The sequence below is a fragment of the Canis lupus genome, chromosome 1 (genome assembly GCF_048164855.1).
Source record: "Canis lupus baileyi chromosome 1, mCanLup2.hap1, whole genome shotgun sequence".
Lineage (NCBI taxonomy): Eukaryota > Metazoa > Chordata > Mammalia > Carnivora > Canidae > Canis > Canis lupus.
This window is the reverse complement of record NC_132838.1, coordinates 15,437,469-15,463,805: the sequence shown is the minus strand read 5'-3', so window position 1 is coordinate 15,463,805 and position 26,337 is coordinate 15,437,469. Positions and strand designations below refer to the sequence as shown.

Below are 26,337 nucleotides of genomic sequence, written 5' to 3'. Positions count from 1 at the left end.
CACATTTGTATCATTTTTAATTTTCTCATACCAGATTACCCACATCAGTTATAAAGCATCATTAAAACAGAAAAGCAATAGCTCACTGTTTTAAAACTATAACAAAAAATAAGCATTAGAAATGCATGGTATTTTGCTTAGGCAATTTGAGAAACTGAAAATAGAATTTTTTCCTTTTTCAAAATTAGGACCACTTAACAAAAAGAAAATTAATGGAAGGCATAGTGGGATAGTTGCTGAGAAGATTCAAAGCTTCATTATGAATCATTACACTTCTGATAGCGTATAGATAATTCCAAATGTACAAATGTTATGTTCTAAAATGTTACACACTTAAATAGGGTTACATAAATTTGGAATAGACTTGCTCATTATAGAAAATGGCAACTGTTCTTTTCCAAACCTAAAAAAGTTTACTCATGATAATAGACACTTCTGATAGTGTATAGATAATTCCAAATGTACAAATGCTATGTTCTAAAATGTTACACACTTAAGTAGGGTTACGTAAATTTGGAATAGACTTGCTCATTATAGAAAATGGCAACTGTTCTTTTCCAAACCTAAAAAAGTTTACTCATGATAATATCTGCAATAAGAGAAGCATGTTCATGGCTAAAACAGCTACTTAGAAAATCCAATCCTTCCTTAAGCGTTCAGGAAAGCTCCCTGGCCTGCCCACTTTGCTCTCCATTGTGTATATCTTGCCTTTCCCCATAACCTAAATGATGACTAGCTATTTATACAAATAAGGTTTGCATACTTACTGCTTCATCGTACTTTCTCTGTTTTATATAAGACCTGGCTTTTCTTAAAATGTTTAGCTGTTTAGATTCAGAAAGCAACCTACAAAAGAAAAGGTTAGGTTTAAAATATTTCCTCATTTCAATGATATTTTTCTTTCTTTTTTCTTAATTGAAAATAAAAGGATAATAAAAGTTAAGAAAATAAAGAAATGAGACAAAACAAAACAAAAAAGAAACCTAAAGCTAATTGTATTATTGCAGATTATCTGAACTCTCCCAAAAAATAGCTTTAATTAAATTTGGTTTTCTTGACTCAAAGTTTCAGCTCCAAACTACACTTACAAGAGTAACATGATCCATCATTTTGAAGAAATGGAATACTCTAGTTAACAAAGAAATTCTGACTAAATCAATATAATTAATGGAACAGCAAATTAGTGGCATGAGTTTCAACCGCTTAGCACTCCAGTGCTCATCAGCAGACACAACAGACAAAGCAGATCCATTATGGCTCTTTGTCTCTCTGAGCTAGTTAGGGCCTGAGAATTGCCATGATCAAAAAACTCTACGCAATGTGGAGCCTGGGTGACTCAGTCAGTTAAGCATCTGCCTTTGGCTTAGGTTGTGATCCTGGGGTCCTAGGATTGAGCAGAGTTGGGCTCCCTGCTCAGTGGGCAGTCTGCTTCTCCCTCTGCCTGTGTCCCTCCCCCAACTTGTGCTCTCTCTCAATCTCTAATAAATAAAATATTAAAAAAAAAAAAAACCCAAACTCCAGGCAATCAAAACCAACAAAGTTAGTGAATAATTTGAACCTCTTTGATATTCTTATACTATACCATATACCTTTTCAGGTTCCCTTATCTTTCATTTCTCTTTCTGTCATTTCCCTGTCCTCTTTTTACCAGAGTAGAAACCTTAAATACACAAGAGAAATACTCCTAATATTACATAAACTGGCAATGTATCTGAAGGCATTAAGTTTCTGGAATGTCAAAGTTGAGGAAATATAACCACACCTCAGTAACTTGATTGAAATAAATAAGTATATTCAAACACAAAATTAAATGCATACTGCTTAACTAAGACTTATAAAGTGAATACCTTCAAACTTAAAAAGTATAAAAAGGCTTTAATAGGGTTAGATCATATGAAATTAGTATTTTTGTATGTCAAAAACTACTAAGTTAAATATTGACAATTTCACATGGTTCAACATGATATAATCATTTTCTTTTTTCTACTTGATTCCATTAATCTCTAGATAAGATGAAGACTTGTAGGAAGTAAAATCTTTTAAGCAATGTTATTAATTTGGATGAGGTCACAGACTCCTTTCTGAATACGATACTCTGTCTAGAAAATGCATTTAATCTTACATACAACTTCAGAAAATTAATGAAACCCAGAAGCTCATCTCTGAGCCCTCTGGAGATCTGTAAATGTTCTTGTTTGAGAACCTGTGCTATTCCAGGGACCCCCAGATCTTTCAACTCAAAGGAATCCAATCACTCTTTCAGGCTGCAGGAAAAGTCTCCACCTCTGGACTCACTGAGATTTGGAGGAAAAAGATAACAGGAAGTGAGAACACATGGGGAAAAAAAAAAAAAAAAACAAGTTACTTCAAAGTGTTCCCATAGGGATCCCTGGGTGGCGCAGCGGTTTGGCACCTGCCTTTGGCCCAGAGCGTGATCCTGGAGACCCGGGATCGAATCCCATGTCGGGCTCCCGGTGCATGGAGCCTGCTTGTGTCTCTGCCTCTCTCTCTCTCTCTCTCTCTCTCTCTCTGTGACTATCATTAATAAAAAAAATCTTTAAAAAAAAAAAAAAAAAAAAACAAAGTGTTGCCATAATCCAGTTCTTTGTCCTTCAGACACCACATATTTTAGAGTATTTTCCTGTAAGTCTGAGAACTGGAAGACGAGCCAAAGGGCACTGGAGTTACATGAAGATTATATCGAAGTTGAATTTTCCAGATTTTTTTTTAAGATTTTATTTATTTATTCATGAGAAACACACAGAGAGAGGCAGAGGCACAGGCAGAGGGAGAAGCAGGCTCCACACAGGGAGCCCAATGTGGGACTCGATCCCAGGATCATGCCCTGGGCCGAAGGCAGGCGCCAAACCGCTGAGACAGCCAGGGATTCCCCATTTTTCCAGATGTCTATAAAACTTTTCTAGTTGATCTCCTACCCTTACTTTGATCCACTCAACTTCCTAAAATACAGATTCCATCTTCTAAATTACATAAAATTGAGATAAGCATCTTATTGTCTTTCAATTCTAAATCTCCTGGACTATTTTTTTATAAAGATTTTATTTATTCATGAGAGAGAAAGAAAGAAAAGCAGAGACACACGCAGAGGGAGAAGCAGGCTCCATGCAGGGAGCCCAACGTGGGATGCGATCCCGGGTCTGCAGGCTCATGCCCTGGGCTGAAGGCAAGCACCAAACCGCTAAGCCACCCAGGATCCCTAATCTCCTGGACTACTGATGACCATATTTCTTTCTATTCTACTTAATTTCCCATTATCTCATATGTATACCCTGAGGTATAAAATGGTTATACACTTCATTCTTCACCTATCTCGTATTCACATCTGAGTTCTTTTCATAAAGATCTTTCCCACTCTGCTTTCCAAAATCAAATCCTCATCATCCTTTATGGTCCTCTCCAAATTCCACCTCACATCACTGGCACTTTAGTGTCGTCTAATAACAATTTATTTCTCTTCAATTAAATTTTAATCTTCACGTAGGCCATTATTTCAATAAAAAGTCATAATAATACTTAGCAAAGTACCAAGCATATAAAATGAATCAATAAATCTTAATTGATTAAAATGCTATCAAAATATTGCGGATCTAAAAAAAGGGAAAAAAATAAGAGAATAATACAAATTCCCATTCTTAAAGTACCTAATCATTTGCTAAATTAAATGAAAAGATGAAAACAAAGCTTGTTTGGAACAAAATTACTTAGGCCAATATAATACATTAAGAAGGATGAAAGAAGTATTTTTAAAGAGAAATATGTTATATTATGTTAATTATATATCATTATATCATATGTGAAATTATTACATTATATATGGAATACTTAGGTAAAGAATCAGGTAAAAAAAACCACTGTCAGGCTAGTTTACATTTTTCCTAAAAGTTCTATTTATAATTCTTGGGACATACTAAAGGTTTGGAATATGTTTGGAGTTCATCAAAATGTTCCATACAAATCTCATTGTACCATTAGGACATTAAAGACTCTTACAAACTTGTTCCCCAGTAAAATTTTTTTTAGCTTTCTGTAAGTCGAGAAGGGATGCAAAGTCAATCTTAGTGTCACCTATTTTAAACATAAAGAAGTGTTATGAGAAATGTAAAGTCCAGAATATGAGGTACAATATGTTAACATTTACATAAAACAACAACAAAACAAGGGGGGTTGTGGTAGAGAAGTAACCAAAGGAATATTATCTATAAATTAAAATAAATAAAGATGATCTACATGTGTCAACATGGATAAATTCTGAAAATCATGGTGAATGGAAAAAAGAGATTTATAAAAAAATGTGGTAGATTTTAAAAATAGGGTTTCAATTACATTAGATCATTTTATTTCTTAAGAAAAAGAGATCTCAAGAAATATGGCAAGATGTTAACATTTCTTAAACCTGGATGTGGGTATAAGGATTTTTGCTATATTCTCTACTCTTTTCAGCATGTTTGAAGAGGGATATATATATATGAAAGATGTATGAGAAACTGCAACTTTGCCTCCAAGGGAAAAGACTGTGAGACTAGAACTCGGGAGAGGTCACATTTTATTATTGCTTGTGTAATTTTTATTGTATGTGTTCATTACTTTCTCATTCACATTTTACTAATGAGGTTTTTTTTTCTTAAATAAAATAATTAAAACATTAAAGTTTAACCACAGTTTCTGGTTATGATGGAAAGTTTGGACCTATCAATGCTCCCACCAAGAACAACTAGGAAAAAAAAAAGGAACAACTAGAAAGCCTGATTAATATTAAAAAATCAATTTGAAGGTGCTAGAGAGCTTCGTAGACCATCAAGAATTAAAGAGTTAAGATCCTAAAGAGAAGCATACCAGAGAATTAGTCCAGCATTCTACAAACTGTAACAATTAGGGCATCTGCCATTTTTATTTTTGGCAAAAGGCTGAGAACTTGGGCATATAGCTGCTGCCAGGAGGTAGAGAATCCAATAGAGTCTCTGGCAATCTTATAAGGCAACAGAGATTAAAAAATAAATAAATAAATAACATTTGTGGCTGCCAATGCAGCCAGGATATGAAGACCCACAAAGAAAGACAAATAAGAGGATAATATATACAATCTTCATTCTGGATTAAAAAAAGAAAAAGAGGGCACCTGGGTGGCTCAGTGGTTGAGTGTCTGTCTTTGGCTCAGGTCATGATCCCGAGGTCCGGGAATCGAATCCTCCATCAGGCTCCCCACAGGGAGCCTGATTCTCCCTCTGCCTATGTCTTTGCATCTCTCTCTGTGTCTCTCATGAATGAATAAATAAAATCTTAAAAAAAAAAAGTTTTTAAATAAAAGAAATTTTAAAAAGGCATGAATGAAAAGCTATCTGAAATTACATAAACTAACTTAATACTTAACCTGAGGTGACATCTCAAGAATGAGAGAAGGAATCTTTATAAGCAACAACTTCTATTCTATTCTATGTGGACAATTCAGGTAAAGAAACAAAGGCCACGATCTGGTGAGAAGGGGAATGAGTTGGACACCTAGTGAATTTTTCAACTGCATAGAACAAGAGGACAAGAAGCTATGAAGAAAGCACCTGAAAAGGACAGAAGTTTTCGCAGTTTCAAGATATAGAAGAGACAAAATCTGGTGTTCAGGAGCCACCAAGGAAGGGCTCTGGACAGCACACAGCTTCCACTGAAATCCCTGGGAGGCTACATTCTAAGGGCAGACAGACACAAACAAACCAGAGGTAAGGGAAGACAACAAATGCAATACAGCCTTGAGTTAGTTACTACTCTGTGCCTGTCAGAGGATAAGGTGAAACCTCTTTGGAGAATGAGATAATCCAGAGCTTCCAAAACCTTTAATATACAATGATAGGCATTCATCTAAAAACCACCAGGCTCAATAACAGGACCAAATGCAAAAGACAGTAGAAGCACACTCACAAATGATATGGTTATTGGTGGTGTTATCAGGTACACTTTAAAATAATTGTGGTTAATATATTTGTAAATATATTTTATCATCAATTATTCAGGGTGACTAGTGTTTGCAGGACAAAATCTCCTTAAAATGCTGCCCTTTGAAGTATTCTATCTTCTACATCTTCTCAGCTTTTTATTACAAAAATATTTTCCTTGCACTTAACACATGATATTTTAGAGAACATCTATTTATAGATTAAAGGAAAAATATTTCAAGAGATAAAGACAGAGGAGGGATAAGCTATCTCCAAAATAACCCGAGTTCCTTTGCACTGATCATCGATATAGAATCTTATTTTTATCTTTTTTTTTAAGATTTTATTTATTCATGAGATACAGAGAGAGAGAGAGAGAGAGAGAGGCAGAGACATAGGCAGAGGAAGAAGCAGGCTCCCTGTGGGGAACTCGATGTGGGACTCGATCCTAAGACTCCAGGATCATGCCCTGAACCAAAGGCAGACGCTCAACCATTGAGCCACCCAGGTGTCCCTTATTTTCATCTTTTAAGTCATAACTGAGTAAATAAACATTTTTTATGTATGTGACATATAAAAGTTACTTTTTTTAAAAGAAGAATTTCAATTTTGAAGGAGAAAATTCCATTTCTAGTAAATAAGTAAATAATTAGTAAGCCAGATGGGTGAAGTGGTAGATTCACATTAAAATTAGTATTTAAATTTGGTCTAAGGACTTTAATCCATATCAGCTAAAAGAAACAAATATATTAAAAAGAATGAAAGTAGCTTTTGTCATTTTGGTAGAAAATATATTAAAATACCTGGTTAAACTTTAACTGCTCTGAGTTTATATAGTGATTTTTAAGTAAAAGAACAGCTATTTTTCTATTGGCAAGGTACAGTATTTCCTTCCCATTTTCATTTTCTTCAGATATACTCAAGAAGCCTTTCTTGTTCTTTTCTCATTTTATGTAACTTTTTTCCTTTAAAGTTATTCTGGCCTTACTCTGGCCTCTGGTACACAGTTTTGAAATACAAAGTGTATTTCCTCCTTTTTAAGGTACTTTTATGCTTCTCCTAGTCATGTAGCACCCCCTGCTGGTCATTCCTTGGCATAGCACAAGGTTTGAGTTTGAGTTCTACTTGTCTGAATAGATTATTATTTCATGACTTTTAGCCTTTCTTAGAAATCTTTAAGATATAAAAGGTAAAATATACTTAATTGTTAAATAACAGGATAATATAGGATATGCAATTACCATACGGATTCACTGGAGTCTTTTACAAGTGTAAGGTATGTTAAAGGATCTTAGCAATTATATTTTCACATCTTGAAACACTGGCTATTTCAGCACCCTAGAAATTATTACACTATTCGTGAATTATTCATGTAAGACAAGACTCAGACAGTGGAAGAAATGGTGGAGAGATACCATTAAATTAAAATCTTGCGATGCTGGTGAAATTGATCATGTTAAGGAAAATCTCAAGACTATGAAACCTCAGCTGTCAATATCCTAGATACATTTTCTCAAACTTAAGAACTGATGAGTCAATCATATTTCTAAGAAAAAAAGGAAATACGGTACTTATTCCAGAGGGAAAGGCTTCAGGGAACCAATCGTTTGTAACAAGTACTTAAGTGTTTTGCAAAAAGGATCTGTGATAACTGTACTCTTTCATTATTATGTGCTAACATTTACTTGATACAGTTTCTAAGTGGATAATGCTGACATTAGGTGTATACATAAAGGTGACTAGAAGAAAACGGATGGTGTAAATACGAGTAAATTCATCGGACTAGAGAAAAACAGTCCCTTGTACGCCGATGGTAAAGGGCAATAACTGTTTTCCCTGGTATATTGAACATATGTAATAAAAAAAAAGATACTATTCATGATACAAATAAAATATCCAGGAATAAAATAATGAAAAAATATATTATGGGGAACACTATAAAATTTTACTTAAGGACATAAGTAAATGTTGTAAAGTAATACTCTACATTGTAAAAATGTCAATCCTCACCAAACTACTTCCTAAATATAATAACCACAGACTTTCATGTAACCCAAGACATTGACTCTAACATTTATATTTCTTTATGCCCATTATTTTTATGATTCCATTTGATCATTTGTGCCAATGATTAAGATGTCGATTTATTTTTGTTCTTTTTAAAAATAATGTGCTTTATCCAAGTAATATGTGCACAATTTTTAAAAAGTCAGAAAGTACAGAGGGCATAATGACAACCAACAACTCCCACCCCACCCTTCTCATCTCAGTTCTCCAACCCAGACGCAATTTTTTTTTTTTGCAAAATTTTTTACATGTGTCTATTTTCAGGTATTCTGGTAGTTAACTCCATGTTTCTTAATAATATGCTTCTATTAATATTGCCTGACTGGATGACCTGAGGCATTTTCTGTGGACTCCTCACTGACTCTGTCTATTCTTGCTGTCTCCTCCTCCCTCAATATGCTTATATTACTATTTTTACCTCTTCTGTTGGCTATTGGTCACTTTATTTATTTTTTAAAAAGATTTTATTTATTTATTTGATAGAAAGAGGGAGAACACAAGCAGGAAGAGTGGCAGGCACAGGGAGAAACAGGATCCATGCTGAACAGGGAGTCCAATGCGGGGCTCGATCCCAGGACCCTAAGACCATGACCTGAGCCATCCAGATGCCCATAGTCACTTTATTTTTAAGCTCGCTCTACTCCCAATGTGGACCCCAACATTAAAAGTCACATGCTTGGGCAACCCGGGTGGCTCAGCGGTTTAGCGCCGTCTTCAGCCCAGGGTGTGATCCTTAAGACTGGGGATCGAGTCCCACGTTGGACTCCTGCATGGAGCCTGCTTCTCCCTCTGCCTGTGTCTCTGCCTCTCTCTCTCTCTGTGTCTCTCATGAATAAATAAATAAAATCTTAAAAAAAAAAAAAAAGTTGCATGCTTTACTGATTAAGCCATCGAGGCACCCCTACATTGGTTACTTTTATAATGTAATACCTAAACCTCTGTCTCACTTTCTCAACTATATCCAGAATCTCCACTTTCTATTTCATGAGGACAATAGCACCACTTTCTTTCCTCCTCTGCCTTCCAACTTGTAACCTTGTACACTGTCAAGGTAGGCAACATTTACATTCTATCCAATAATGATACTTAAGTCTTGCTTTGTCTAAGGTTTGTCTCTTACTGTATTATGGTTACTTACTACTCACTGAGTAGCTAAATTTTATGCTATGATTAGATTTTCTTGTCTATTTCATTGAAGCTTTGATCTATGTGCCATGAATTCTCTTCTCATACTCCCAGCAGCTGTTTGAAATCACCTTACACATTAGGCTGCTTCATGTTTGAAGCACACTTTCTTGCACAGTTGGAAATGCCTTCTTTTCCCTAAAGTCTCCATTTGTCCTTGTTTCAGGGGATGAAGCAATGTATGCGATCCATGTGTGCCATCTTGTTTCCTTCAGTTTCTTATTCAATTCATATATTAAAACTCATTTCACATTGCTATTCTAATTTAGAGGGTTTGCCTCCCAGTTGGACTATTCTTGTACAATGTATCATTCTGTAAGTTTTTAGTTGCATTTCTCTTTTTAAAAATATGCATCTTGTACTCTTTCTCATTTTGTAAAGTGTGTGCTAAGGATACAATAGCTTTTCAGATATTTCTGAGAAATTTTAACATTTTAAATTTCTTTTCTGTTCCTTAAATTATTTACTCAGGAGTCTATCATTCATTTAATCTTAGGTACCTTTTGGTCAGATTGCAGACTTTTGACCAATGGTGATTTTCAGCCAGACAAGTCTGTAGGCAGAGCTGATAGCTTTGCTCCAAAGTGGGTGAGCCACCAGCTAGGAATCAAGAATGCTGCAGGGCCCCCAGATGACACAAAGCTAGTAGTGGCGCTGCAGGCAGATGTTGAGCATCAAAGCCCAGGAAATTCATGGTCAGTAAGCAGGTCTAAGTGGAAGAAGGTAGGCAGTGTGCACCTGAGCCCTTTGCAGAAGACTACCTCTTCCTGACCAGTCCTTCTAGAGTGGCTGGTCTAAAGCAACCCACAGTCTCACTTTCAATGTCCTGTGTATTTTCTTCATACCAGGAATTGATAATATATTTCTTGTTCATTTATTTATTCTATTATGCTCCGACTGCACCACTACACTATAAATAAACAGATGCATAAGATATGTATATGAGATACTGTGGGGCAAATTCCAATCAGTAAAAACTTGGCTTATACTCTTTATAAGCATATGTGATAATCTTACAATTAGGGACAATCTTCAAAGGTAATTACACCTTGGATGTATATTGTGTAATATTTAGGGCAATTAACTTCATATCATCATAAGCTGCAAAATCCTAATTTTGGTTGGTATTTGCTCTCCTATTCACACAAATATACACACACACAAAGTCAGGCATGTAATCACATTATTTAGAGGGTAATGTAATATTTAAGCCTTTCTAGTTTATGAATACCATACTAGTGCTATATAAGTTGTCAAAAATAATTCCAATGAAGTCATTCAAACCCATTACTAACACCCATATTATAAAGTTTCTATGTATTTTGGTCAAGATCAAAATCCATCCTAATTAAATGTGATCCTTGCTAATTGAAAATGAGCCTTGATGAGGAGGAATAAAGGAGACTGAATATATCTGCCCACATTAGGAGTGCAGATCCAGGTTTGTGACTCATATCTCCTCTCTCCTGATTCAAGGAAAACAGATAAGACAGCAAAATCCGGCTGCCCACCAAAGTCTGCTCTCCTTATCCACCCAGTAGTTGTCACTGTCCTCCAGAATTGCATCATCGGTCTTTTCTTGTCACTTTCTAGGTTCTCCTACCGCCTCCTACATGTGCAACAGTTAACACTACCATCTTATCTTATATTGATGCCTCCAATCTACACAATCAACTCTCATCTTTATGTTGAGGTCCAAGACCCTAACTTGTTATACTAATTTTATTTCTAATTTCTAAATAATTCTAATTAATTGGTATCTTCAAATGTAAGCTGAACTCAGAAACATTGATCCTTGCTCCTCAAACCATTTCTTCTTTCCTTCTACAAGCCATAATGGTAACACCACCTCCCAATCAACCAAGCCAAGGGTCCCCACATGTTCCCAAACAGGCCCTGTTCAATTATCTCTTTAATGTCTCCCACATTTCTCTCTGTCCTTTATCTCCTTTATCAGCTATTCAAAGGTAGAATCTGGCACCTGGCCCATTATTTACAAAAACACCAGAAGAGGCTTTTGTTTTAGAGTTTGCACTAATATAAACAAAAAAGACAAAGTTCTAAGTAACTAATCTATCTTGTCAGTACTCAAACTCATTAAAAGATTCCTTCCTATAAGTTAATAAAAAATATGAGACTTACTTAAATGGTGTAAAAAAAAAGGGTAAAATAGCTTCTTTTTTCTGAGTCATTTTCACCTGGGAACCAAATATGAAAATATTTTATTATATTATAAATGAGAAAAAAATTAGTTTCATTTTGAAATACAAACATCCACTAAACTGTCTCTTTGGGGATAGTTTACTACTTTGAAACTAAATGGAATTTTATGTTACTATATTATTCTATAAATATTTAAACAGAAATTTCAGATTATCACACTACCACAATAAGCTGAAAATTAGTATCAAGCTTGAAAATAACATACTGTAATTAAACTGTATTTTTACTCTTAGAAAACAAAATAAGTCAGGCTGCATTAACAGCATTAAGAATAACAAAGTTTCAGTTAAATGGTCACCTCTTTAATTTAGCTTAATACACATGGTAATATACATTAAATAACAAGAAATGTTGTAATCTCTAACACTACCTCTGTGGGCAAATTCCAATCAGTAAGAGTTGGTGTATAGTCTTTATAAGCATATGTGGTAGTCCTACAATTAGAGACACTTCTCAAAAGTAATTCTATACCTCAGACCGATTCATGGAACGTATACCTCACAAATGTTAAACTTTATGACGCCAGTCATACACACAAAATTTAAAGATAAACTATAGAAAATAATTTCTTAAAACATAAAATCAAATATTTTCACTTAATATATTTGATTTTGCAGCTGCAGTAGTATCCATTTTTGTGTCTTATTTTACCTTGAATTGTTCAAGAATCTGTACTGCATTTGTAAACATGCTCTCTGCTTTGAAGAGATCAGTGTTGTTAAGATAATCTACAGGAAGGATACCCTGTAAATAATAAACACTAGTTTAATATTAATACTATTAGCATACTATTACTAGTATTAATAGCTCAGGTTATTCTTGTAAAATGAAACAGACTTATAAAGGAAGTACTAAAGATAAGACAGGTAGATGAATAAATTACTGAAATAATTAAGCAAAATATCTTTTCTAAAACCATAACTGAAAAATGTTCTATTATTTTTTCTCATAAAGTAGACATAATAAAGTAAATAAAGCAAAAAAGATGAAATAGATTCAATAAAACCTAGTATCTACTGAAAGACTACCGTGTTGTAGGCAGTGAACACAATGCTTTGCACACATGAAAAATCACTATGGTAGGCCACAACCAGTATACTTTAAAAAAAAAAAAAAGCATAAGAAAATTAAGAGTATACCATACATAATAAGAGTAAGGAGTGTTTTGTGAAATTTTTGTTTCAGTTTTACACATACACACATGACTGTAAGGGTCATTTACTCAGAGTTCTGAGTTAGACAACATTTATTAAAAGTTTGATTTGAAACCTAATAAGAATGGCTGGTTGGAATGGATATATATATATATATATATTTTTTTTTTTTTTTTGGCTTTTCAGCATTCCAGTTCCCATTCTTAAAAGCATTACCATTCTATGTTTAGAAATCTCACTCACTGTAGAATTTAAGAAACAAAACAGATGGACATAGGGGAAGGGAAGAAAAAGATAAGATAAAAACAGAGAGGGAGGCAAACCATAAGAGACTCCTAACTATAGAAAACAAACTAGGGTTACTGAAGGGGCAGTGGATGGGGGTGCGAGGGGATGGGTGAAATGGGTGATGGGCATTAAGGAGGGCACTTGTTGCAGTGAGCACTAGGTGTTGTATGTAAATGATGAATCATCACTAAATTCTACTCTTGAAACTAATACTATATTATATATTAACTAGCTTGAATTTAAATAAAATCTTGGGGAAAAAAAAAAAAAAGGAAAATCTCCCCCACTGGATCTAACATAGTGGGTTTCCAATGGAGCCCCACCTTCCTTTACTGAAGGATAGACAAGTAACCCAGGCTAGCCCACTCAGATGGTAAGCACTGGAATTTGACTCTTGAGAGTCAAGACACAAAAAGTGTAAGTGTAATGCTATTCGCCCCTAGTGTTGGTACCCTGGGCACAACTGTTTGGTTCTTCTTTTGAAGTCTCCGGTGTCCTTTGTCCCTGCTCATTTCCATGCCTGGTTTTTGAGCACCCCTTTGATTCAACAACCCAGCAAGATCCTTTTAACAAATTCCCTTTAAATGGATCTAGTTTCTGCTGCTTGCAAATAAAAATTACTTCTATATTTTTACCACTTATAACTGAAATACAAAGATAAACCTGTACACATTTTAGAAAATAAAAAATGTTTAAAGAAAAGCTATTAGGCTAGTACTCCATATTGTAGATTGTAACATGCCCACAGTTATGAGATATTACATACTTAGAAAGAAAGGACAGTTTTATGTATCCAAAGATTATTCAGAAAGACATAAAAAAGGAAATTTTACTGTACACTTTTATCTTCTGAGAGCTGATAAGAAAATTTGATTTCTTACCACTGAATTAAGGGGAAAGGGAACTCCAATAAGAGAAGCCATTAATGGTGCAATATCGGCCTACAAACAGAAAAAAATCAGTTCTAATAAATCTACAGACATCAGTAAGAAAATTAAATAATCTAATGCAACTATATTTTGGACTATAATCTTGATGTTCACTATAATCCATTACCTTCCAACATTTAATACACAATAGATATGAATCTCTAAAAATGTCATTTGCTATAGCAGCATTAATGTATAAAAAAATACATTTGAAAAGCCCCAAATGTAAAACATGCTAGAACAAAAAGTTACCCACTCTGGTACCTAAGAACTTGACTACTTCATGTAATAGTTTTTCAGTATGCCTCAACTATACAGAAAATGAATAGCAATAGAAGGCTCTAACTGGAGAAATATATATATTAACTAAAGAAAAAGTATATACCAGAAGGTTTGGCCAGCCAGTGAAATCCAGAAAAGACATATAGCTCCTAGTTTCCCAGAGTTGTTTGTGCTTCTACCTCCACTTCTGGAACTCCCCATCACTCCTCAACCCACCCCCACTTCCTTTTTTGACCTTTCATCATCCCATAGACCACTCTCCCTTAGAGAGCTAACACTCTCTGTTTCTCTAGATCTGGTTGGCTGTTTTTATATTAGTCCTTACAACTTTTCAGGCAGTAAAGTGCTTAGATGTCAGAATTCCCAGTTCCAAATCCTTGCCTGCAATCTCTTAAGATTAGGGGCAGATTATTTAACCTCCCCAATGCCTTGGTTTCCTTATCATTTATTTATTTAAAAAACTCTCCCTTACAGAGTTATGGCATAATTAAATGAGATTAAATTTATAAAGTACCTGGCACATAATAATCCTGCAATAAATGGTGGCCAAAAATGCTGTTGTAGTTATATTAACTAGTTGGCCTCTCAGCAGCACTGTGTAGACCATTCCCTTCTCAGCTTCTGTAATACTGCACTCCACTGAGTGTCTTCAATCTCACTGTGGCTCCTTTCCAGATACTATTCTAATTCCCCATTTAAAGTTGAAGTTTGGTCTCAGGCTTTCAATGCTTCTCACTTTTTTATTATCTAGACTCTTTTTACGAAGTAGCATTCCCACACAACACTGGAAAACTCCAATTGCCTCTGCCTTCTCCCTTTTCCCTAGAATCCACTGTTTGGCCTCCTCTAATCTGTTCTCCAAGCAGCGCCAGACAAATCCTTTCACAAAAAGATCATATCACTCTCCAAGCTTCAAATACTTGAAGGGTTTCCCCAAGCTTTAGGATTAAGTCCATTGGCTCATAATGCCCTGTGGGGTCTAGTGCCTACCCAGACCTCATACCACAGCCTCAGTTGCTCTGTGATCCTTTAATATGCTATGTATTCTCTTCCCAGAGCTCTATGTACATGACGCTCCCTCTGCCTGAAGTGGAGGGAGAATATCATGTGCCTGGTGACTCCTACTTATGCTTCAGTCTCAGCTCAATCCTCAATGTCTCAGGAAGACTTTATTGACCATACCGTCTACCAGATAATTCCACTCTGCTCTCATGGTTTCACAGTCCTCTCTTGTAGCACTTAGCACAGCTGTAATGTTATATTTATTCATATAATAATTCAGTTAATATCTATTCTCACCCCTAAACTGTAAGCTTCCTAGGGCAGGCATTGTATCTGCTTTTACTCATCATTATATCCCTTATACATGTTTAATGCTAATCTCTGCCAAGGTCTAAACACACCGCAGACACATAACAATGCTGGTGGAAGGAATTTATAAAGAAATTCTCCTCTAAAGCAGATTTGAGGTAGGAGCATTCAGAGACCAATAGCTGAATCTATATTTAGTTTTAAATTATAATCCAGTCTCACTATAAGTAAAACATGTTTTATGATCTTCAAGATATTCCCTATTCCTCTGATAGTGATCTTTATTGCAAAATTAATTAAACTGTTATTCTAATCTTACACATTTCGATTCATTTAGGTGATATGCAGTTAACCTGAGAGAAAAGACCATTCTTAATAAGCTGACAGAGAACAGGCTTCTGCAATCACAGGCCTAAAAATGAGATTTTAGACCTTGGTTTATTCACCAAAAAAGGAATGCCAGCTTGTGAGGTTACCTAGAGAAGGTAAAATATTCCTACCACTTTGGAGGCCATATCCAATAATGCCATGCCTTCTACAAATAGTGAAGATGGCTGTTTACATAGCATATCTTCAACAATGAAAATTCCATGCTTCATATTTATACATGTTACCAGTCTAACTTGATTAGGTTGGCCATGCATTTTCCTGTAACCTAAGGTTTCTAGCTGAGTAATCTATATTCTTGTCATCTTTTTTCCATTGCATTTGTAAGTATCCTGGGTAGAATTAAAGATAAAATATGTGTTAATAAAAAAGAAATGGTAACTCACATACTACAGGGAAAAAAACTCATAATAGGATTTTATTATTTATTATGTCTGTGCTTAAAGCAACTAAGCAAGGCAACCATGACAAGAAATCATAGAAACTGAACAAGCATCCAGATTTCAATTTACATAATAATTCTTTAATTAGCCAATGTTATTTAGAGGGAGTCTTTTTTCAGTTTTACTTGAGCTTTTTTTATTTTGCTAGAAGGAAGATCAGTTGAGTTAAAATATTTGCATTAGATGGATTTCCCTTGGTAACTGAAATGTTTTGAAAAATCCTTTATCATCGTTATTATTAATACTGTTTTTCAGATTTTTCTGGTCTAAACTTCTTATAGGAGAGAAAATTAAATTTGAAAGTGATTAAATTGTACTGAATACCTGATGGATATCTTGCCTCTTCCAGTTCTCTAATTTCCATTCTGAAACACAATTAGACACAAGAGCTGATGTTAAGATTAAAAACAAAACAAAAACACTTTCATTATTAAGAGAGATCAAGGTGTAATGACAAAAGAAAGTATTGGGAAAGTCTATTTTAAGTCAACTATGAATAAAAAGGGTACTTAAACAGGTAGAGCTATATATTTTTAAAACTAGAATTTTCAAAGAATAGCTTTAAAGTTAATATTTGATGTCTTCTGTGATGACTTCTTAAACTTTCAAAATGCTCATTCGCAGATAATTGTTTCAAAACATCAAAAACCCGAGGAAGGGAAGATGGAAGTAAAAGGCACAATGATAACAGCTGTCGGCATGACTACAACTGACAGTCCTGCTCCAGGGAGTAATTAAAGCAATTGATAGTCCATTAGACAACCTAAACCTTTTTTCTTCTCTAATGGCAGTTGCTTGCAAAATATTTAAAATTGTAGCTGTGATATTCCTACTGTCACTAATCCTAAATGTTAAAATACCATAGTGAGTAATGAGCTACTATTTTTTTTAAAGATTTTATTTATTTATTCATAAGAGACATATAGAGAGAGAGAGAGGCAGAGACACAGGCAGAGAGAGATGCAGGGAGCCTGATATGGGACTCGATCTCGGGTTTTCAGGATCACACCCTGGGCGGAAGGTGGCGCTAAACCGTTGAGCTACCCGGGCTACCCATGCATTACTATTTCAAATTGCCTTCAGAGATATCTGTCCCCTATTTTTCTACAAATTCAGAAACTTCAATAAACAGTTATCAAAACAAATGATTATGAGACTATCCCTTATTTTAATGACTTTAAGATATATTACCAAAAGGGTTCTAAGATGTTTTATGATGAAATTTCTTTTAATAAGCTAATAAAGTTTAAAAAATCTTCAGTTTCTACTAGTCAGCTACTAAAAATTCACACTAATCACCTGATGAGGAAAAAAACGCACATTCCCTTTCTCTATAAGTTATGATGTTTTATTCACATAAAAACGTATATTTCTTTTATAATAATTTTTGAAGTCAAATTATCCTAAATATTAATTCACTGAGAAATCAAGTGCCAAAATAAAGTTTTATCTCCTAAGTACAAACATACTACTTAACTTAGTTTCTATTAGACCCAATCTAATCCCTTTACCACAAAGCATAGGAATATAAAATGTTGAAGCTGCTTTAGAAAACAGTGTGGCAGTCTGCAAAAAATTAAACACAGAGTTACATATGACCCATTTATTTCATCCCTAGGTATATATCTATCCAAGAGAAATGCAAACACATGTCTACATAAAAACTTTTACACAAATGTTCACAGCAGCACCATGATAATAGCCAAAAATAGAAACAACCCAAATGTCCATAAGATGATTGAATAAATAAAATATGGTCCATACAAAAACACTATGGTCTATACATACAATAGAATATTATTCAGCTATAAAAAATAAACTATACATACTAAACACAGATGAAACTTGAAAAAAATTATGCCAAGTGGAAGAAGCCAGACACAAAGACCATACAATGAGTAATTCCACTTATATGAAATAAGCAGATCCAGAAGAGAGAGAGAGAAAGAAAGTAGAGCAATGGTTGCCAGGTGATAGAGAGAGGGAGAAATAAGGTGTGTTCTCTAATGGGTCACAGGTTTCTTTGGGGTGCTGATTGAAATGTTTTGTAATTAGATGGTAGGGGTGACTGCAGTCTTGTGAATATACTAAAACCCCCTGAGTTGTATACTTTCAAAACATGAATTCAAATTAAAATGGTAAGACAATTATATCACGAAATAAAAATAAATTCAAAGAAGTCATTTAAGGAAATCTTATTATGCAAACCAAAAAGAGTCCTCTATGATAGAAATGCCTAAACATGGCTGTCAGTGTGAATCCCTGGAGAAAGTTTTAAAAAGAAAATTTCTAGGGCTAATCCAGACTCATGGAATTAAAGTATCTAGTGACAAGGTCTGGAAATCTGTTTTGTAATCTGCATTTTTAACATGTTGTTTTGGATGAGTTTTATGCAGCTAATCTGGAGTAAGGATCTAAAAGGAATTTTTTTTGTCCAATTAATAACAATTTTGGAACTCTGAAAAAAACCCTACCTTAGAAAATAAGCAGAGCTTCAGGAAAAAGGAATTCATTTTCATGAATAAAATGGATTAGGAAGGAAGGGAAGCTTGAGTAACAGAGAATCTTCAAAAGTACTAGAGACACAGCAAAATCAGTCCAGTTGTGAAATGTCAATTGTGACATCTGTCTGATTTATCTGAGTGACAGTCTTTGCAGATAAGATTCGACTCAAGTGTTTAATGTAAATCTCAGCAATAAAAAGGCTTGTGGGAAAAAAAAAGTAATTGTATAATTTATACTTGTACCTTTCGTAAGGCAGATAACTAAGACCATATATTTCTTCTTCTTCTTCTTCTTTTTTTTTTTTTTTTTTTTTGAGAGAGACAGAGTGCATGTGTGTGCACACATGTGTGAGCAGGGAGGAGTGGGGAGGAGGGAGAAAGAGAATCTTAATCCAGTGCAGAAACCTGACAAAGGGCCTGATCCCATGGCTCTGAGATCATGACCTGAGCCAAAATCAAGAGTGGGATTAACCACTGAGCTTAACCAACTGAGCTGTACGAGCACACCTAAGACTACGTATTTCAACCTGAATATTATAAACCAAATAATATCAACTATACAAAAGTAATACTTAAAAATTATAATGATACAAATATAAAAATGAAAACTGTAACTTGAAAAGTGATTTTTTAAAGGTAAACTTTGGTTTTATTTTAAACTGTTATATTTATAAAACCAATAAAGATAAATGTCTCTACCTTTTAAAAATGCATCATCAAATTTCTGAGCTGATACTCTTTGGGGATACTTGATTCCAGCTCCCCAAGTGACAAAAGGAGTTAAAGTCTCTGAAGGATGACCAGCCCCATGGAAACCTACCAATAAGACAAAAGAGTAATAAGACAAGTAAGTATATAGGAACTTATACCTACATTTTTTTTAAATAGTAAATTTTAAAGAGTTAATCCATAAGTAATTCTACTTCTGGCCACCACACTCCTCCCAAATGCTTGCAACACTGCATAACAATTAGTTTATAAATATTCCCAAAGCATATCAGAGCATCAAAAATAAAACAAAAAGAGTATCTGTTGACTGGCTGAAAGAAGAACGAGAATAGTATCATTAAGACTTGGAGGAGATGCCACAAGAGTAGCTCTGTATAGGGCAAGCAGTCAGTCAACTCCAGCTCTGTTCTGGAGAGGACAGCAATATCTCTTTGATAAGGTTCTTTAAGGCTACTTTGGCTGATATAGCCAAAAGGCCTTTAGAGAGTGGAACTAGTTCACTAGAATTCTATACTGTGATTTGGGGACCCAAATCTCATCTTTGCCTGATTTTGTTCTCTGTGTACACACTGTGTTTGCCTTGGGAGTCTCACAGGGAGGACAAGCTCATCTAGGGGAGACCTCCAGGAGCCTGAGGGTCCCTGGTCATACCACCTTAACTTTACCTTGTTTGTCATCACTTACAACCAACTCTAAGAAGAATAACAGGATAGATACTTTGTTTTCTTCTCCACGCTTTTCTCTAATTTCTCATTTTAAATGAGAATATATCCCTTTTATAGCTAGAAGATAGATTTTTTACATAAGATCAGATTTTTTACACTAACACATTAAGCAGGCAATTGTTGTGTGCTAGACACTTTGCATATACTAAGACATCTAACCTGCTTCAACATTACAAGATATCTGCAAGCTACATTCACCACTACTTTAATCATAAAGTACATGTCGCGTAAAGACAGACTAACCCCAATCTGTCATTCCATGGTCAGAAGTAAAGATAAATGCTGTTTTCCCATCATTTCCATAAAAATCTTCAAGCATGGATACAATTTCTTTCATTCCCTCATCAACTACTTTAATATTGTCCTTATATTCCCTGTTTAAAAAGAAACAGAAAAATAAATTAAATTACATTAATTTGGAAAACTCAAATTTCTTCAACGTGAACTAATTACATCTAAAGTTGGTAACTCTTAAAATACTTTAAGATTTCGTCTTTAATATTTTAAAATCAGGGTTCTTTAAATTGTCAAAAATAATATTTTCTCCTTTCTTTTTATATTCTCTCCTTTTAAAGAAGCAAAAGAATCTGAAATGGTTTTCAAAAATAGTTTAAAAGGAGAATACTCTTCTATATTAGTTAGCAAGTACATTTTAATGAATGCTTTTTACATCTCAGATGCATTAATTATGACTTCCAAGTTCATGTCTCTCATAATGCAAACTATATTGTTCCTGTCGTATTAATAGGTATCACTGCTTCAAGTATAAAACGTTTCCATCCTGTAGAATGTTTATGATATAAAACAATAATATAATATTTTAAACAAATTATATTTAAGCATTCTATACAGTTGAAAAGGTTGGTCTGGTATGAACTCTATCACCTGAAACAGTCCATCATGTTCAAGAAGGGGAGCATGAGGTATTCATTAATGGCAACTAATCAATAGGCTGTAGTTACAATTAGACATATCTAAGCCAAATTCTAAATAAAGAATAAAAGTAAAACATGGATTCTTACTCTTATGGTCTACAAAACTGAGAAAAATAATTGCTGTTCTATATAAGGAGTGCTACTGAAATACGGTATAGAAAACTTGATACAATTATTTGCTAGACACAATACTTATTAAATGGAACACATAAAGAATAGCTAATTATATCTTCTTGTGATATATTAATATCACAATATTAATACCACATAAATGTTTTCCCCCAAGATTTACTTAAGTATTTCTAAAATATATAGTTTTTCCCTGCCTGAAGAATATGGAATATAAGCAATGTGAGAATTACAAACAAATTATAATATTTTAAAACATTAAACAGAATAGTTGGGTCCCTTAAAAACACAAAATTAAACACAGCATTAAAATTACCTCGATGTTGGTCGGTGAGCATGTCCATTTGTATCTATTCCTAATAAATGTAAGAAAAAAACTATTTTTTCTTCATTTAGTTTAGAAAACAAAGATTGGTTGTTTCTGGCAGCATGAAAGAATTCCTATATGTAACAAATCAGTTAAAGAAATTTAGTTCATTTATTTTATTTAAAAGTAATTCTGACGAAAACATTTAATTGCATTTATAACTATAAAATTAAATTATCTTATTTTGTTTAAATTTGTCCTTGGGACCATCAACACAAAGTCCGTATTGTTGAATAATGAGTGAGCTATTTTCCGGGTAATAAGTAGGCCAAGAAAAAGTTATAGGAAGGGGCACCTGATTTCATGAAGACCTCATAAGCCTTGAATAAAATACAGCAGGTTGAAGAAACATTTTGTCAAGAGCCAAATAAAATAGTACTAGAGGCAACATTTTAGGAGCATTTTATCATTTTTAAATGTTTTCAAAGCTGGACTATTTCTCACTGTCCTGGCTAGGTTACTACTTGAATCCAACAAGTCCAACCATAATTGCTCACTTGGATCATTGTGAATAGCTTCTAAACAGTCTCCTTTGTCCAAGACTAGAATATGTTCTTCACATTGTATGAGAGAAAAATGCCCTAACTTAATAAAACACGGGTCAAAAATTATTTTATTAATTTCATAATGATAAGCTGGATTCATAATGCTGTTCTAAGACAAAAATCATAACTTCTACTTACATACACATGAACATGTAAACAAGTACCTGTGGGGAATACTTTTTTTTTTTTTTAAGATTTTATTTATTTATTCATGACAGACGCAGAGAGTGAAAGGCAGAGACACAGGCAGAGGGAGAAGCAGGCTCCATGCAGAGAGCCTGACGTGGGACTTGATCCCAGATCTCCAGGATCACACCCTGGGCCGAAGGTGGTGCTAAACCACTGGGCTATTGGGGCTGCCCTGTGGGGAACACTTTTAAATTATTTTAGGTAAGTTAACAGGCTATGCCAAGATACATAATTACCATTCACATAAATGTCTCTAACCATGTAATAGATGGTAACTTTAACAAGAGTGATTTAATTGTTCAATAAAAATCTGAAATATATTTTGAAATGATTCTTCATTATTATAAAGACTAAAAAAATACAAATGGTGTCATATAGAGAAGCCTGCTATTGAAGAATAGAAGTAAAAAAATACACATGGTGCCATATAGAGAAGCCTGCTATTGAAGAATAGAATGTAACCTGCTACAGCCTCCTCAAAAGCATAAAACTGTCCCTAGCTTTCATATACATTTTACTTTACCCCTAAGAAGTTTTTAATCTAGGTAGAAGTGGCAAGTTCTTCAAAAGAAAGGAGTTAAACCCTAAAGATATAACATTTTTATAAAGATTTTATTTATTTATTCATGAGAGACACAGAGAGAGAGGCAGAGACATCGGCAGAGGGAGAAGCAGGCTCCATTCAGGGAGTCCGATGTGGGACTCGATCCTGGGACTCCAGGATCACGCCCTGAGCTGAAGGCAGACGCTTAACCGCTGAGCCACCCAAGCATCCCCCCTAAAGATATAATTGAAAGCTGACAAAACCCCCAAAAACCTAGCACCTGAAGTTAAAATTTGTTCCATGACTGTAAAAAAAAAAAAAAAAAAAAATTTCCACTATGGAAAAAGTGCTATTCATTCATATATGGACATAAGATCTGGGAGACTATGAAATACTAATCTTACAGAGTTCAACCTGTTAGATTCCTAAGGGCTTTTTAAAAGTTAGTCTTTTGGCTGAGTGAAGTTAAGTCAATCGGAGAAGGACAAACATTATATGTTCTCATTCATTTGGGGAATATAAATAATAGTGAAAGGGAATATAAGGGAAGGGAGAAGAAATGTGTGGGAAATATCAGAAAGGAAGACAGAACATAAAGACTGCTAACTTTGGGAAATGAACTAGGGGTGGTAGAAGGGGAGGAGGGTGGGGGGTGGGAGTGAATGGGTGATGGGCATTATTCTGTATGTTGGTAAATTGAACACCAATAAAAAATAAATTTAAAAAAAAAGAAATGGTAACACTACTGAGGTTTAAAATTAAAAAAAAAAAAAGTCTTTTGGACACAAGAGGTAATATATACTCTAGTTACTCTCCCTTCCATATCTACTCTACTCGTGACCATCAGCTCCTACTGTTTCTTTTTTTTCTCTCTTTTTTTTTTTTAAATTTATTTATGATAGTCACAGAGAGAGAGAGAGAGAGGCAGAGACATAGGCAGAGGGAGAAGCAAGCTCCATGCACCGGGAGCCCGATGTGGGATTCGATCCCGGGTCTCCAGGATCGTGCCCTGGGCCAAAGGCAGGCGCCAAACCGCTGCGCCACCCAGGGATCCCACTCCTACTGTTTCTTATCTTGCGAACAGACTCGTTCATTTCTATACTCAACGAATATTTGTTGTGTGTCATGGGAAACTATTGGATGACTACCCCAACATGCACTCTCTTTTTCTGAGTGATTTTTCTGAGTGATTCTGTGATTTCATGAAACATGGCAATGCTCAACCTTAAAACCTACATATTTCCCATCCTCTCTTACAGCTAAGTGTGCCTTAGTGGTTGTGGCAATGAGATATAAATCAAGTATTTCAGTCAAAAGACTATGAAGACCTAAGGCTCTTTGAAATAACAACTCTGAAGATAAAACTCATGCTCTGAGGACAGAGGAGAAATTCAAGAGACTGGGTCTTATTGACACCACGGAACCATATGGAAGTCCTGGACTGCATCAATCCTGGGCTGCCTACTTCTGGCACTATCTTTACTGAGATAAAAGTAAACTTTTAAGCTGTTTTTCCCCCTATCACACAGAACTGAACCTAATCTAAGCTAATACTTGTATCTATGTACCAGATGATTCCTTGCTAGGAAATGAGTTAACAATGAGAAAAAGTCAGTATCTCTACCAACAAGATGTATTCAGAATTGAAGGGGGATCTGCCAGAGTATCAAGAATTATGGTATAGCATAATAAAGTACTTAAGATAGAGGTACCAAGGGAATATAGAAGAGGATTATCTAAGTGGAACTGGAAGTGAGGTGAAGCAAAGGGAAGTCATGGAAGGCCTAATAAAGGAGATGATACACAAACAGAACTTTAAAAAGCAAATGGATTCAACATGAATGAAGCTTAAAGACATTATACTAAATGAAATCACACTAAGCCACTCACAAAGGACAAATATAGTATGGTTCCACTTATATGAGGTATCTAGGTACAAAACATAGACATATAGGAACAAATACATAGAAACAAAGTAGAATGGTGGTTGCCAGAGGCTGGGAGAGGAAGAAAATGGGGGGTTATTTAATGAGCACAGAGTTTTGGTTCTGCAAGATGAAAAAGTTTTGGAGTCTGGATGCACAATAATATGAATATACTTAACACTACTGAACCCGTACACTTAAAAATGGCTAAGATGGCAAATTTTATGTTATATGTATTTTACCACAGTTTAAAAGAGTGAGTAGACATTTACATGGATTTGTTCTGCTTGGATTAAGCTTGAGTATCTAACCAGAACACAAGTCTAGGTAAGACCCCTGACTCCTTCTCTAGCCTTACTTCAGATCTTGCTCCCAGTCAGTATTCCTGCCACCTTAACTTCCCTTTCTTTCAGTTCCTCAAATCTATTATGCTGGCTCTTCAGTGCCCAAGATTTGCATATTGATTGCTGTTGGCCTGAAATACTTGTTCACATGCAGTCCAGATTCATCCATTTCTTCCAATACTTCTGAGATCATTTTAATACTCTCAGGAAAGCCTTCCTCTACCTATCTAGATCATGATTTTCTAAAGGCATATTCTTAGTCCCTATATTTTTCCCTTCACACCATTTTCCCATTGCTGATGATTTCATATTACTGTTATTATTATACATATATGCCATATTTTATGAAGTCATAGGCAAATAATTTTTTCTGATCACTAGCAGTGTTGAAATAAAGAAAGGAAAAAAGGCATAAACGCAGGTCAGCCACAAGCTATATCTGCCCATACACAAGGAATCAAATCCATGATTCTGGAGCATTTTTAGCTATGTATATGAAATTAGAAGCCAAGTGCCTTTCAGCAAATACTAACATAAGTAGATTACATTAAGAAATAATAATTAGTTAAGTAAAATTTGCCAATTATTTTCTTAAAGAGATCTTACTTAATTTCAAGTTTTCCCTGTTGACAAAAGTATACATTAAATGAAAAAAGAAAATTTCAAGGAGAAAGATCCTGATAGAAGAAATATGGTTTATCAAAGAATGTATTGAACCCTTAATTCCTGCTAAGCAACTACAAAGAAAAATGAAGACACATACTGAGGAATTCATTTACAAGCTAACAAAAATGACTGTATCATGGAGAAGTCTGCAGGGTCACTTTGAAAGACACTACTGGTAAGAAGAAGAATCATTAAGGGTCAATCAATGAGTGCTTCTTACAACAGATAAATTATAAGTTGTTATATCTAAATGAGAAACAATGGACAGGAAGAAAAGAGAGGCAATATCCACAACTTAGATTTTCACACAATTTTTCAAAATGAATTCTACTGGATCCCCGGTGAAAACTGTGGTAATTGTCACTATCAAATAGTCTAAACACCTTTATTGCTTAGAGAAACCCATGGATATGGATATTATGACTAACTTGCTAATTTGTTTTTGCTTATCTTTCTCTGAAGTGCAATTTTTAAACAATCATGTTATTATAAATGCATTCCATTTGAACAGCACTTTCAAAAGC

General features: G+C 34.6%; 1 protein-coding gene across 4 annotated transcripts in view; it reads right to left on the bottom strand.

The window, feature by feature from the left end:
- PIGN (phosphatidylinositol glycan anchor biosynthesis class N) overlaps positions 1 to 26,337 on the bottom strand; it is a 107,772-nt gene that overhangs the window by 57,501 nt on the left and 23,934 nt on the right. For all 4 annotated transcript variants that reach the window (XM_072821679.1, XM_072821666.1, XM_072821673.1 and 1 more), the window contains 8 exons: positions 21,550 to 21,674; positions 20,413 to 20,543; positions 19,415 to 19,531; positions 16,536 to 16,576; positions 13,741 to 13,800; positions 12,069 to 12,161; positions 11,337 to 11,392; positions 768 to 846 (listed from right to left, as the gene is read on the bottom strand). In XM_072821679.1, the coding sequence (XP_072677780.1) occupies positions 768 to 846; positions 11,337 to 11,392; positions 12,069 to 12,161; positions 13,741 to 13,800; positions 16,536 to 16,576; positions 19,415 to 19,531; positions 20,413 to 20,543; positions 21,550 to 21,674 (702 nt within the window). The remainder of the gene's footprint in view (positions 1 to 767; positions 847 to 11,336; positions 11,393 to 12,068; positions 12,162 to 13,740; positions 13,801 to 16,535; positions 16,577 to 19,414; positions 19,532 to 20,412; positions 20,544 to 21,549; positions 21,675 to 26,337) is intronic.